This window comes from Bidens hawaiensis, unplaced genomic scaffold (genome assembly GCF_021521415.1).
Source record: "Bidens hawaiensis isolate Kalapana, Puna unplaced genomic scaffold, B.hawaiensis_p1.1 tig00008946_1, whole genome shotgun sequence".
NCBI classification, from domain to species: domain Eukaryota; kingdom Viridiplantae; phylum Streptophyta; class Magnoliopsida; order Asterales; family Asteraceae; genus Bidens; species Bidens hawaiensis.
In genome coordinates this window covers 371,671-387,548 of record NW_027491650.1, presented here as the reverse complement: position 1 = coordinate 387,548, position 15,878 = coordinate 371,671, and the positions used below count along the sequence as shown (strand labels likewise).

The following is a 15,878-nucleotide window of genomic DNA, read 5'->3' as shown; positions in this document are numbered from 1 at the left end:
TATTTAAAGTTGTTCTTTTATATAAAAATCACACACAAACACTAGTGTCTTTTGATTTTAAGAAGAGGAGCCAATAAGATGGCACACTTGACTTTATTTATTCTTAAATAAGCATTTATTTAAATACAATAATCAATTTATAGTTGATGGGCGTGACATGGGGAGTGAAAGGAACAGGTTGCTGCCCTGAATCTTCCATTGTGTTTCTTTTATTATTATTATTATTTTTTTAAACGGGTGACGAATCTTCTAAATAAGCTACTGATAAAATCACCACAACAAGATACACTCGTCTTTTGATCTGGGGAAACTCTCACATAAGACCAACGCCGTAAACACTAATAAACTTAAAAAAAATAATGGTTATCGAAATATTGCAATTTATTCATTTCAATTACAATTTTATTGTAGTATTGATTAACTTAACCAAATTCAATAACAAATGATAGTAAAAGAGAGAGAAAAAAATTACACTGAAAAATTTTGAACTATGTGAATTCAGTTCGGTATGGTTTTCTGTTTCAATCGAAAAATCTTTAAACAAAAAGATAATTAAATGAACCGAACAGATAAACACCCCCAATATAAAGCGGCGTGAGTACAACCACCATACTTGGTCCACACCTAATAACAATCATCAATAAGAGATATTGATTTATGGCAATGTAATTGCATATTAAAATCATTCACTAGCAATACAAAGCATTCATTATGGTTTTAACTTTCATTAGTTCATAATAATAATAATAATAATAATAATAATAATAATATTTATTCATGGGTCATGTTTCAAAATCATTTTGATAATTATGTTATAAAATAGTATGAAAATTAAAAGTAAAATATTTATTGAAGATCAAACAAATAGAAATATGCAAATTAAACAAATAGAAAATAGCTAATGAACAATCTTTTTCTAGGATTGGTTTATTTTTTCGATATCAAGTTTTTTTCCATGAACACTATATGTTATATATTAAGGGTAATTAATAGACGTGGTCTAAAATTGTTAATATTGGATGACGATGGATATACTTGTGATAGAAACAACAAATGTTCTATATAAAGAGATTTTCTCAAATTTATAAAATTAAGATTATATACTTCTTATTGTTTATATTATATGTTTCATTTCTTTATTACCTTTAACTTTGTTCCTTCATTTCAAATAACGGACCTTGTTTATTTTTATCATTTGAAAAATCTCATGTTATACACGAGTTTAAAAGCTAGTAATACTATATCCAAACGTAGTTGATGAGGAAACCAAAGAACTTCTAGGGTAACGACGATATCAGAGTCCGTGAAAAGTATTTTTCCTATAATGGTTGAGGGTAATGATTATATTGTGGACAATAATGTAAATTTAAAGTTAATTAATTGCGTATTCCTTATGGTTTACGAATATTGCACGTTTGCCCTAAAATTTTTACAAGTTTGCTCCCGGTAGTTGAAGCGGATGACACTGGTGGTCTCTAGTGTAGATGATTGTTAGTTTTTCCAGTTAAATAAATATGCAATAATGTTTTTTTTTTGTCCTTAAAAGAACAAATACATAAACCATCAATAAAAATTAAGTGGGAAAAGGGTAGAGGTGTACAAAACCGGTTTTAAACTCAAACCGAACCGGTTTGGTCAATGGCTGGTCAAAACCGGTTTGACTCAAACCGGTTCGGTTTATAAACCGGTTTAGACACAAGATAGGCCGACCTGGTCACGTCGGTTCGGTTCGGTTTATAAACCGGTTTAACCGGTTTTAGCCGGTTTTAAACCGGTTTTTCTCAAACCGGTTCGGTTTTAAAACCGGTTTGGTAGATCTTAAGAGAAACCGGTCCTGAAACTGGCGGTTTGGGTCGAGTTGGGAACCGGTTTGGGTGAAACCGGTTTTAAACCCAAACCGGTTCGGTTCGGTTTGCCTAAAACCGGTCCCAAACCGGTTTTTTTGTACACCTAGAAAATAGGAGTTGGTCCAAGTAAAGGTGCACAAAATGCCCAGTTCCGAACTCAACACGGTGTATCTGACCCGGAACCGGTTCCTACCCGTACCCGACCCACGAGTACGACTTCGTATTGGGTTTCTCCCTAGATATGTACTCAGAACTGGATCCGACCCGGACCCGCCAGAATCGGTTCAACCTTTACCCGGTCAAAAAACCCGACCTGACCCGACCCTACCAGAAACCGGGAAACAACCCTAAAAATCCGGTCAAATACTCTACTATCCAGAACTGGTTCCTACCTAAACCGGTTTTTATTTTTGTTGACTATACCTAGAAGGCTAAAACTGGTTCTTACTCAATTCCGGTTCCTAAAAATTCCTGGCTTGTGCACCTCTAGGTCCAAACCTGTGTAGGCCCAAATTTTATTGATCATATATATTTTTTAAAGTTTTTTTACTAGTCTAGGCCCAAAGTTGACCCAACAGTGAACAGTCAAATCATTCATAACCAATAAGAGCCCATCATAGAACCTTTTAGGCTTTACTAATCAGCTTAGGCTAAGCTAAATTAACACTGGTCGGAAAGATAAGGCCCAGCCCATAAAATGGATCCCAGATTCCCAGGCTATCAAATATATATATTTTTAAACGGCTTCGGTTAGCAAAGGTGTGTAACTTACAACAAAATAGTTGTAGGTTCTAGTCTCACTTATGACATGGGTTGATATATGAAAAAGAAATAGTTGTTCAATAATAATAATAATAATATAAACGGCTTAAATTAGATAATACTTTGGATATCAACGACTACTCAACGAGATTTGAACGCTCATCACATGAAAAGTATACAGACAATTAAAACTATTAAAGAAAGAGTTGTTTATATTTAATATTATTGTAAAGTATTAATTTATAAAAATTAATTTATACACATAATTATTATTTTTTGAAATTATACTAATTATGAAAATATTATTAAATAACGAAGGCATTCCTAGTTTTAGTAAATTAAAATTATACATGTATCGAAAAATATAAAATTTATAATGGAAAAATGATCGACCGGGGACACATACACATAGGTAGATGATAGATAACTCGACCAATGAATGAATAATTCGGTCCTTGTAACAATGAGATGGAAAAAATATAGTATTTGTTCATCAAGGTTGAACAAGTTACAAGAGAAATAAGCGATGTTGAATAACATATAAACTATTTTATATTTTAACAATACAATTTTCTTCCTCTATTTAGACAACATAACATTTTTATTTTACATAAACTTTGAAGAATATTTCAATTGATAGAAGTATATACCATACCATTTCATAAAAGATAAATAACAATGTTGATGATTGAAATATAACTAAGCTAGCAAGCTGTTTTAAATTAAATAATTATTTCTTGTATGAGTTACAAATTATCACTTGTTAGGTTTTTTGGCATATATATGTGTATATGTGTGATAGAAAAAAGATACAGTTAGCAATAAATAAGAGGAGAAAATTTAATCTATTTCTGTATATTCATACAGATTACTTTTTTTAGAAAACAACTTTTTACATCTAACTATCACTAAATATATGTAAGTATTTAAAGCCACACCACTTTTATAGTGGGTCAAACACCATACCGCATTACCACTAGATGACTTTATATTTAACATGACATGCTATTAAATACGAGATCATGTATTGCATTTTAAATAAGTATTGAAGATTTTCAGAAGGGTTTCTTTCAGACATATTCAAATACTCATCAAACTGTCAGGAGAATTCCGTAGCTAGTTGATGTATAGTTAATGTGCACCTCTGTAATAACGTAAAACTCTTAATCAATACAGCATCTTAATCGGTTAAACAAAATTCAAAATTTTACTCCATGTATATCACCAATCATTCAAACCAATAGGTCTCTTCACATCTAAACCGTCTAACAAAAATCACATCACCATATGTTGGATCCTCAACTAAGTAATCTTGTACGAAACAATCATGTGCAACTTAACGATTTCTAGATACACGAACTCTAGACCTTGCGGTGTCTCGAACATCATGACTTAACAATGCTTGAATAATTAAAGTGAGTTGTTGCATTAAAGGTGAGAAAAAAGACCGGAAAATGTGCCCTAGCTTAGAGGTGGGCAAATAAACCGCTTAATTGAATAAACCCGAAAATCGAACCGAAACCGAACAGGTTTGAAACCGATTATATAGAAACCGGTTTGGAATTTTCTCTATCAAAACCGGCTAACCGAACCGAAACCGGCCAAAATTGGGCAAAAGCCGGTGAAAACCAGAACAAAATTGATATTAACCTGATTAAGAAACCAGTTTCAACCCTAACCGAAGCTGATCTTAAATTGATTTTGACTTTTATTGACCAAACCAACCGATTTCAACCCAAACCAGATTTAAGTTTTTAAACCGATTTCTGCAACTCAACCCTAGCTCCTCAAACACTATATACTAACTTACATAGAAAAGTCTAATTAAGTGACAACTCATCAAAGTCATTAACAACATATATACTATATAGTGAATACAAATAAATAGTGGACACCAACCTACTGGCTCTACCATTACTTCATGCAACAACCTCTCATCAACCACTTCTTTATGTACACATAAAATACCAACAAACCCTAAAATTTGTTACACACAAAAAAATAAAAAATAAAAAATCACTAGTTAATAAAATGTACAACAAGTGGTTTATTTTGGTGGAGTGGATGGTGGCATACGGTGGTGTTAAGTCGGTAGAACCGTCGCTAATGCAACAATGCGCATCGAAACTAACGGTGATGATGACATGTGTGGATTTTGCAACGGGTAAAGACGAGACACCACATAAGAAGTGTTGTGATTCGGTTAAGGAGATGAAAGACAGTAATCCGGCATGTTTGTGTTTCTTGATACAACAGATTCATAACGGGAAGAATCCGATGTTGAAGAAGATTAATGTTCAAGAGAGTAGGTTGCTTCAGTTGTCTTCAGCTTGCCAGATTGCTAATGCTAACATAAGTGATTGTCCAAGTAAGTATTATTATTATTATTATTATTATTATTATTATTATTATTATTATTATTATTATGTTACTCTTGTTTTTTTGTAAGTGTTGTGCAAAGTAATTAATCATGCTTTTGTTAGGTTAATAATTAGTATAGTATGAGTAGAGTTGAAATAAATAAACACGTATCGACTTAGAGGCCAACTATATACATACCATCTAGCCTCTAATCTCACACAGTTTTAAACGGTTATCTAGGTATTGGACGACTGTTTTGAACATTAATTAATTTAGCTAGAGTTAAGGGTTAAAAATAAATGAACACATTGTATGAACTCTAACCACACATTGTTTCAAACGGTTGTATAGGTAGTGGTAGGACTACCGTTTGACAAAAACATAAACTTAAAGTTAGACCATTTGTGGTCAAAATGGTAGTCTGAATATTGTTCAAACGACAGTTCCGACTAATAGTTTTCAAAGTTTGACTATTTTTTTCCTTATTAAAAGGACCGTTTGAGTGCTTTATAGATGGTTGTTTGGTGATGTGAAATCAAATTGAACGGTGTAGCTATCAAGATAATATTTGTTCATATAAGGTGGATTGGTGGAGTGAAACTACATCAAATTTTACATGGATAAATAAAAGCAATATGCAACATTTTTTATAGATAAAAAATAGTTTACAGTTTGACCGTTTATGTTCAAAACGACCGTCAGGATATTATTCAAATGACTGTTATGACCAGTGGTTTTTAAAGTATAACTTTAAAAAAATTAAAACAACCGTCTAAGTGTTTTGTGGACGGTTATTTGATGGTGTAAAATCAAATGAGACGGTGTAGCGATAGCATGACCCACCTACAAAAGGTCGAGATAAAATCTGTTCATATAAGGTGGAGTGAAACTACATAAATTTTAAATGGATAAATAAAAGCAATATGTAACATTTTATATAGATGCATACACAATTTTTGTGATGCCTTGGGAAATTTTAGTTAAATCGTATACTTATACGAGAGATAGTGAGTTGTTTAAAATGTAAGATGGTACGTACCATCACGCATTTTAAATGTATTGGTCGTGAATGATAAGAGAACTTTACGGTCAATTGTATTAAATTATTAAATTGTGTTTTGATTATTTTAACCTCTAAAGTTCACCTTCGTAATTTTGAAAAAAAACGAAAAAAAAAAACAAAAAAACCTATTTTGTCAATAATAGTGTAGTTGTTGTGGTTCATAACAAAATTGTGACATTTGTTGGGATCATATTCACATAGATAACCTTTTTATCCTAATCTAATGTCTTGTTACAAACGACCCATGTGGTCGAATCTTATCTATGTTCTTTATCATCATTTATATTGTAAGTCTTTTAAATACGTTAAGGGACTGTTTGTTGACCGTTAACAATAACTTGACATCATGTCTCTACTCTTTACCTTATTGCAATTTACTTTATTCTTTTATATTAATAATGTCTTGACGTGAATACATATCAGAATTGTTGAAGTTACCATCGAATTCATCTGATGCTGCCATATTCACCAAAAATGGTACGATCGTTCCTCCAACAACTGGAGGAACATCACCATCATCAGCTACAACTACTTCTCTGTTGGGATCACATGCTCTCAAGTACAACGCACCGAGTATTCTACGATCTATTTGGGTTCCTTTGACAATGTTGTTAGGATTGTCTTCAACATGTGTGTTCTATGTCTAGGTATCATTTAGATGTCTAAAAGATTGTGTTATTATCTCTAGATTTGTGTTTTTGTGTGCTAGATTGTTATGACTTTACTACACTTGTTTAATGTTTATCTATGCTTTATTTATAAGAGCATCATGTAGTATTTGTTTTGCTATGTTATATTGTTGGTTAGTAATTACACTTTATTCCATTACTTTTCAACTTTCTTTTATGTGATGATAGCATCAATGTCATTTCAAGAATGTCGTTAAGTTTGTAATTTTCTAAGAGCATGTTTGGGATTGAGTTTGAAAAATGCTTATTGGTTTATCGGCTTTTTCAAAAACCCATTTTAAAAAAGCAGGATTTGGTGCTTTTAGAAAACTGCTTTTTAACCCTTTCAAAAAGCTAAAATAAAAAAGATTTTTGTGATTGCCTAACATTTGTTTAACTTATTGGCTTTTTGAAAACACCAATAAGCCAACAAGCATTTTTCAAACTAAATCCCAAACATGCTCTAAAATGTCACGAGTTTAAATAAGTCGAGTTGAGACAGGTCTAACCTCGTTTAGAATGTTACTTGAGTTTAATGAAACAAGTGAACTAGTATTTAGTGAAAACAGTTAGTGAAAAAATTTGTAGTTTACCCACCAAGAAATTAATTAGTAAATAACTTACAAATCAATCTAAGGATAATATAGTTTGATAATTGCTTGAAATAGTCCTTTTAAGTTTTTTAGGCAAAAAAAAAAAGAAAAAAAAAAGTATTTAAACATCTCTTTGTATATCCAATTCATTTGCCTGTAGCAAAATCAATTACCTTGACTGTTCAGATTTAACGGGTCGAGCCGAGCCGCTCATGAGTTACTTGAGCTTGGGTCAATAAGAAACTTGAAACGAGCTAAGCCTGAGCTTGAGCCTCAAATAGAGCTCGTTTAGTAATCGAGCCCAAGCTCAGGCCTTGTATGGGAAGTTCGTTTAGGCTCGTTGAGCCTTAACGAGTGTTGTGTATATATAAATTAATCAATAAATAATAAACGAGCTAAGCCCGAGCTTAAAAACAACTCATGAGCCAAAATCGAGCTCTTGTAAATCATAATAAGCTGAACTCGAGTCTAGTGGCTCGATTGGGCTCATTTATGTGGTTACACCCCTATAAATCACTATAAAAATTTAAAAGGTTCAACTTATGATTTCATTTTTTTAATGTTAAATGTATTTTAAAAACCTAACTAGACCCTAATATAGAATATATCTGGGCCAAACATAGTGCTCCCACGTATGTTGGGCCTAAACCCATTGATTGGGCTTAACTTTTTTTCTTTAATGTCAGGGATTCTCATGTGCAGACATACCATTTCGGGACTATATCCAAGGTCGACTCCTTGACCGCCGTGAGACCGTACTCCTTGATGCGCAGGAACCGGATGAAATCCGTTAACCCTTGCCCCCTGTCGGGTTCGAACTCGAGATTAAAACCCTGATTCGCACCTTCACCCAGATGTCCCTCGAACTCGCCCATGTGAAAATCGAACATGCGTAATTTTAGTTACAGAGATATCCTCTATCATTTTAGTTACTTTAAAGAAAATGAAAATGTTACACTAATACTTTTTATAGTACGTTCATATTTTAGATTTGATTCTTAAATACGGGAAAATATTACACAGATAGTCCATTCGTGGGTAACGGGTTGTTTTCTTATAAAACCAAACTTTATAATAAACCGAAATATGTAAATATGGCAGGAACTATCTTAATGTTTTTTTATTACAAAATAACCAAATATTTGACACAAAGTATGGAGCTCGGGTTTAGGTTGCCACCCTTACTGACCCAACTCTCATGGATCCTTGATACGCAATGCTATTGTGTTTCTATCGTGTTATATTCATGAGTCTTTTTTAAAGATCTGCGAGTGAAATGGATTATGGTTGAAATAAGTCTTTTTTATGTGGGTTTGGACACACAAGTCAAATGGCTCAAAGGTTACTCAATGAGTGACTAAGGTTAAGGGCCAAATGGTTCAAATAAATCTTTAAATGTGTTCTTTACAATAATCAAAACTCAAAATTTGTAAACAACCTTTAAGCATAACTTATAAGTATACCAAACATAGAAGTGATAAAGCCTTGATCTTCTAAGAAAGATAAACAAAAAATAATAATAAAAAAATATAATAAACTACCAAAATAAAAGATAACGCCTTGATCTTTTATTACATTAATAATCTATTTTTTATTTGAAATTTAGAACTGTTCTTCATGTAACTGAATCTTTTAATCCATCACTTGTGGTCTAATGGTATGAGTTTGAGCTAGGCCTTGTGAAAGATTGTTAGTTTGAATCACGAGTTCACCGGGTTTTCGTCCCATTGTGTATTACGCCAGAAAGTTTAGTTCTTGTAGCGGCTTAACGACTGTCAAGTGGCAGCCGACGGTATAGTTACTAGGGGAACGCCCAAATCAAATTCTGAAACCAGCATGAATCCAGTTAAGACGACATAATTTGACCAGAATGTGACAAGAACACTCTCCAAATTTAAATAATACGGTGGCCTAAATAAAAAATAAGTTCAAAAATAATCTAACTAAATCTACATATATTGCTACTAGATATTATGTAGTGTGTGGTCCACTCAAGTTCTTCATCAAAGTTCATTATTGTTAGAAGTCACAATAAAAAAAATGCTTAAAATTATAAAAGTATCAAATTTCTTTAGTAGAAGGATTAAACCGATAAATTGGAAAAATAAAAATGGTAAAAAGATAAAATAAAAGTTAATAATAGAAAAACAAAACAATCATTAGAAAACGTAGTTAAGAAAACGAGTAACTATGAATTTTATAGTTTTTATAATTAAAAAAGGTAAAATAATCGTATAATAATTTGATTTTAATAAAATATGTTAAACAGGAAAATTTGATATTTTGATTATTAAAGATATTAAGTATTTGATTTGAATATGGATAATACTAGTAAGGTTATCTGCGCGTTGCAGCGGTGTTATTTGAATTTTTGTTGCTGATATTTTATTTGGTGATATCTAGGTACTTCTTTAAAATCAAGTAGTATATTGTAGGTAGGAATATTATATATTACACACATTAGTTACATTTGAATATAATTATGAGAAAATTCAAGAAACTAATCGGTTTCAAGAAAGTAATTGGTTGATTAGCAGTTTATAGTTTCGAAAAAAACAAACAAACATATGTTGTTTTTTAATGGTTCATTGGTTGGCATTTGGTGGTGGTTTTCAAGACGCACCTGTTATGTGGCTCAACTTTATATGGTAAACAAAATAACATTATATCCTTAATTTGAGCCATCGGTTTAAACCGTTTAGTTTTTTTTCTCACACATAAGAATATAAGAGAATACATATAACCAAAAACAAAAATATAACTATGCTATGACTAATATTTATTTATGCAGAAATATAAATATAATTACTACAAAATCCCCATGCTATGAACGGAAAATAAATCTTTTAAGGAGATAATAAAGAGAATATTTAAAAAGATGATTAAAATTTATGTAACTAATTTAATAAAATGAATAACTTCTCACTTATATACCCTTTACATATATATATGTCAATATGATTCTCTACCATCTGTTTGTTTCTTTCTTTAATTTTTTAGTCAATGCTTTCATGTTTGAATCATCATAATATCATCCTTCTTAGTTCTTAATCACGACAACATTTGGGCGTCAGTTCATCACCTGACGCCGACCAGCGCTCCCGCAATCCCATACATTACATGGAGATCATCCGTTGTCCGGCAAAGAAAAAACATTCAAACATGTTCACGACAATGTTTGGGTGCTGGTTCATCACCCGACGACTACATGGCAACCATCCGTTGTCCGGCCGAGTGCCACTGGCGTATGTTCCAATTGGTAATATCATCTTTGATTGAAATGCCAATGTTCATCAGATTAATGAGATCAACTTATTTAGGTTTCACTATTTGTAATTCTGTACAAAATTCGAGTATCAACTTAAGTTAATATAACCATCAAAAGTTTTTTCCCCACCTGTGAGAAAAATCGTTGTTCAACACATACACACGCAATCAAAATCAATCACGATATATATATATCGTAACCGTAACCGTTGTTTGACAGTTGAATGAAGACGGGAGGATGAGTTATTTTTATGCCATCGTCAAATATGAAAAGGCAGTTGAAGATGGCGTTAAATAAAATAACCGTCGATTGGTGACGTGGACCAATCAGAATCTATCAGTGATTTGCACCGATTCTAATTGTAGTTATTAGAATATGATATTTTAACGATCAAATTTTTATTAAAATGAATCACCTACTAGGCTACTAGTAAGAAACTAACCAGAATACTACAAAGAGAAAACATGGCACCGTAAAACAAATGACACAGACCCTGAACCCAAGAGTATTCAACTACACAAAAAGTAAATCGACTAGTCACACACTCACACATAATGACACTCTTGAAACACACGAAACAAAACAGAAGAAGATGGAGGACCAAATTGAACAAAACATAAATAATATTTCAAAAAGGTTGTAGGTATTTATTCAAAATTCTTATAAAATTATTGCATTTCCCTAAAGTCAGAGACAAAAATATTTTAATGAAGAAATTTATTAACAATATCATCATGACTCTATGCTTGGTTGCAACACCAAACCTAATACAACAAATAATGTGGTCCATAACTCAAACCTTAAATATCTATACTAAATGTCACAATGACAAGTCTTGATGTTGCATTTGTGGGGTATAGTTTGGGGATTTTGTATTTTAAGACCATGTGCTATACGGAAGCAATAAACAAATATGAGGATTTAACGTGGTTCGGTCTAAATTGAAACGGTAAAGCCAGACAAACACGGCTGGCACTGGTTCTCGATTTCTTTAATGTTTCTTCTGATTAGACAACAGTAAAACCTTAAGGAAATTGATACGGGATATCTCATTTAAATATCAGATTTTTAATATCTTTTATAATTTGTTTAAAATTCAAGTTTCCTAATATTTATCTTTCTTGTTTAGTAAGATAGTCTTTAGTATAAATTGGATGCTAGGGTTTATTGTTTAGGAGGTTTTTGATTAAGTTTAATTAAAAGAACATTGTTCTTTGAGCCTATGGTTCAATTTATCGGTATTTGATTAACTAAAGTATCATGAGCCATTTGAATGCTTCCGTTCCAGCATCAGAAATTATTTTACCTCCCTTAATTTAATGTAAATTTAATTCTTAAAATATTGTGCGTGTGTGTGAAGAATTTTAAAGTCCGTTAACATTTTAAACCATCTTACCTTTAAAGCCCATTATTGGATGTTTACTAACTCCTATTATAAATTTATAATCAACAATATTGGATGTGTACGCTTCTAGGTCCGTGAGTTTTGACGAAAATTCTAGGTCGAAACACTAACTGTCTAACTATGGTTTCAACAAACAACAAACCAAACCGGTCAGGTTAGACGAGTCAGCCCAACGACGGGTTTTATTGACTCGACAGTTTAACGGTTTGAATATATTTTTCATTTTTTTTAAACCAGCCATTTTTTAATGAATTTTTAAAAGAAAAAAGATGCTTCGCCGGTATAATACATATACACATAACTAAGTATTCGAGATCAAAAAATGAAAAGCGGAATGTATAAATAATAATGGTTAAGAGCCGGATCAAAGTTTCAAACAGGACCGAACCATTAAAAGCGTCAAAACACGAAAACCAGCTGACTTGCATTTGGACAGTCTAGTCAGTTTCAAATGTTTATGTAACATTCCTAACCACTAGATTGCGTAAAACCCGGACCAAACTATAAAATCAAACCGGTTCGGTTTAATCGTTAGTGTTTTAATCCAAAAAAAAAAAAGAAAAAGAAAACTGGTTTTTAATTAAATGACATTGTTTTAAGTGAAAAATAAGGTATAAAACATCAGTCCAGAGTTATGGAATGATTTGAGACAGAACTTTAAAATACTCGTACCGAACCGGTACTGTTCGGTTCAGGTTCTCAGTACTTATATTCTCACAGATTCAGACATGTTGTATAATAATTAAACAGTTAAATGTCACAACCAAAACAGTCTTAAAACATTAACCGAAAGTCGTTAATACTGCAACGTAAACTTAAAACATAAACATATAAAAGTCTAAAACATTAATAATATAGAAACTGCAAGTGAGGGCTTAAAAAAACCTCACCCAATGTGGTGGAACTGAAACGCGTTTTCGTATGGTGATTTGAAAAGCTGAATGAGGGGGTCGGTCGCCTGTTGGTTAGGCTGCAAGTAATCTTGAGCATTGAGGTGTGAAGTGTGGTGAACGGTCTGCAGCCTGTGTTGAGCCATGGTGGGACCGGTTGAGTGTATATGGCCGAGCTCGCATAGACTCCAGGTGCTGTTTGACAGAAGAGAGAGAGCACGTCGAATGTCGGCTGCATCTAAATTTAAAAAAAAAAAAGTTGTGAAATTTGTGTATGATGACATGGCATTAGTTGTTGCTAAATGTTACAAAAATAGTGTTTAATTTATTTAAAAATTTAAAATATAATTAGTGTTTAACTAGTCACAAGGATAATATATTAATATAATAATATACAACTGTGTATAGGGGCGCCAACTGTTGACACGGCCCGAACCTGAAACGAATAATATTATGAGTCAGGTTTGGGTTGCACATCTCAAGCTGTCAACCCAAACGATTGACACCCCTGATTATGCAACTACATGAATATAGAAATAAACTTTACATGTTTTCCAGTTTATGCAACTAACTTAAAAATGCACAAAATAGAAACCAACGCGCATTTTTTTTCTTTTACCGATTTTAGCATTGAAATGACATTTTATTACCAGTTGTACCAGTTAATGCCTGTTTAACTAGTAGCACAAAATGTTTAGCAGAGTTTCTTAAAAATCGATAACACGACATCTCGTTTGTCGTTTTAGTATATATATGTATATCCCACATGAAATCCGGATTAAATTTATTAATTATTTTTTAAAAATAATTATTTTTAAACAAATCATTTTGCCAAACTTGTAAATAAAATTCATTAAAAAAATGTCATTAAGCATATTTTTGCATAAGCATGCCTAAAGAAAGTGTAAAAATTTGTTTTTTGTATATTTAGATAAGTAAATATTGTGACTTAATCATTTTGCCAAATAAAGGTAACTAAATTAACTGACCTTGATCAAAAATCTCGGCTCGGGTACCTTTGGATGGCACTAATCTACTGCAAGCAAGGGTAGAGGTGTTGAGAGCGTTCGACAGCTGAACGCCTCGAGAGTGAGTCATCGCATTAATGGATCCAGTAGCGGTGTGAAATGACGAATACGGGCCTGTTGAGTTCAAACGGGCTGGCTCGCATTGCGGTTTCCTGCGACGGGCATTATGGTCAGAAAGTCTTTTTCTGCAGCTTCTTTTCTCATCATCAAACTCTGACATGCTCTGAAACCTGCAACAGTTTCAAGAAATGATTGGCAGTAATTTGGGCCCGTTTACTTATAAACGAGTCGATTCAGGTTGTTTTAATAATATTCTAAAAAGGGTATGCTAAAAAAGATTCATGTCAAATGGGTCGAAACGGGTCGGGTTGATCAGTGATCAGAACACTTTTTTGCCAATAAGAATAACTTTTTAATAATAACTATTACTAGTTATTAGTAGGGTTTATTAGTTTACATCTTTCACATATATTAATTTTAGTCTGTTTGACAATTTTACCCTTTTGACAATTAAGTCATCTTTTACTCCTAAATATTTGATAGCTAAATGACTAATTACACAATTATCTTTAAAAGACTATATTGTACAATTAGTTCTTTAAATTTTGTTATTTTAGGAAAAAATTGTACCCGTGATCCATAAACCCAACCTGACCCGTTTCAAACCACAAAAAAAATTACCCGTTTCGACCCATAAAAAGAAGTTGCTAGTCCTGACTCCTGACCCGTTTCCACCGTCAAAAGATTACTCGTTTTGACTCATAAAAGTTGCTAGCTTTAACATATTTTTTTTTAACATAATGCAGATACAATATTAATTCAACTTCATAAACTAACCTGCTGCATTTCTGGCAAAACCGCCTTTCAAAGCCCGCAACGATAACTTTAGGCGATTTGGAATGAGTTTCACAAACTTTATGTTTCCGGTGATAGTCTTTCGCAGACGAAAGATCAAGGTTGCATCCTTCAACTTGACACCTGGAAACCGGCATACTACTTTGACCGGATGACAGTTTGACTTTCTTCGATTCAACGGACGGTTCAGGAACACCCAAAACCGAAGACACTTTGTGGTTTTTCGCATAACTGTCTTCAAAATATGTCCTTTTACTGATGTTCAACCCGATAAACGGTTCACCAGAGCACACCAAACCGTCTAGTTGTGAAATCCCGTCTTTCTTTTCGTTACAAAAATCCGAAAAGAGCCCGAATCCATTAGCTAATGGAGAAGTGGATTTTTTTATACCATCTTTCAGTGATGATTCAGGTGAAGCCGAAACCGAGCTTTTCGTTGACGAATTGTTCGCCACATCCAACACCGAACCGTCACCACCACCACCGTGCATAACTTCCAATAGGTCAATGTCAAGATTTTCCCAGTCAAACTTTGTATTCCACTCCATTTAGTAAGGACTTTTTGCTCAGACTGTTTTCAGTTATAACAACCACAAAAAAAAAACAAAAAAAAAAAACAGTTAATTAACTAACTGAACATAAAATGATTGATATACTATTAAACAAGAAACACTGCAGCAAATGGAACTAAATAACTGACAAGTATAAACAATGAAATGCATACCAATAATATGTAAAATATGGAAAATATTCCAAAAACACCTGCAAGTAAACTTTATTGTTTCCTGTATCAAAATGACACCTTTACAAAGTATATAGCTTCATAATAATAATAATAATAATAATATGGTGACTCAAGTACCACTTTTTTCAACTGTTTTGTTTTATTCCCTTCACACCAATAATTGGAAGACATGAAAAAGTGTTTTTTTTTTTTTTAAAGGACTCTTACCCATTCTTCCAAATGGACAGCATATGCAAAGTACAGAGTGAATAGGACTAAACAGTAGCAAACAAATAATGGTTCACATCATACCAACAAGCTACTAATTACAAATTGAACTATGCATATTTAGGACTCTTTGAAACTTATCGGTAATGACAAATTGCACCAAAATGCAGTACATTGTTCATTATT

At 32.5% G+C, this 15,878-nt stretch overlaps 2 protein-coding genes across 2 annotated transcripts; one reads left to right on the top strand and one right to left on the bottom strand.

Annotated features, from left to right (window-relative positions):
* Nucleotides 1-4,640: 4,640 nt before the first annotated feature.
* LOC143530464 (non-specific lipid transfer protein GPI-anchored 1-like) lies at nt 4,641-6,680 on the top strand. Its single transcript, XM_077025995.1, has 2 exons — nt 4,641-4,977; nt 6,457-6,680. Exons 1-2 carry the CDS (start codon nt 4,641-4,643, stop codon nt 6,678-6,680), a joined length of 561 nt encoding a protein of 186 aa, XP_076882110.1.
* A 6,126-nt stretch (nt 6,681-12,806) lies between these two features.
* LOC143530446 (squamosa promoter-binding-like protein 12) lies at nt 12,807-15,288 on the bottom strand. The gene is made up of 3 exons (XM_077025983.1): nt 14,723-15,288; nt 13,847-14,115; nt 12,807-13,095 (listed from the first exon to the last, which is right to left on the bottom strand). Exons 1-3 carry the CDS (start codon nt 15,286-15,288, stop codon nt 12,854-12,856), a joined length of 1,077 nt encoding a protein of 358 aa, XP_076882098.1. The 3' UTR covers nt 12,807-12,853.
* Nucleotides 15,289-15,878: the final 590 nt, after the last annotated feature.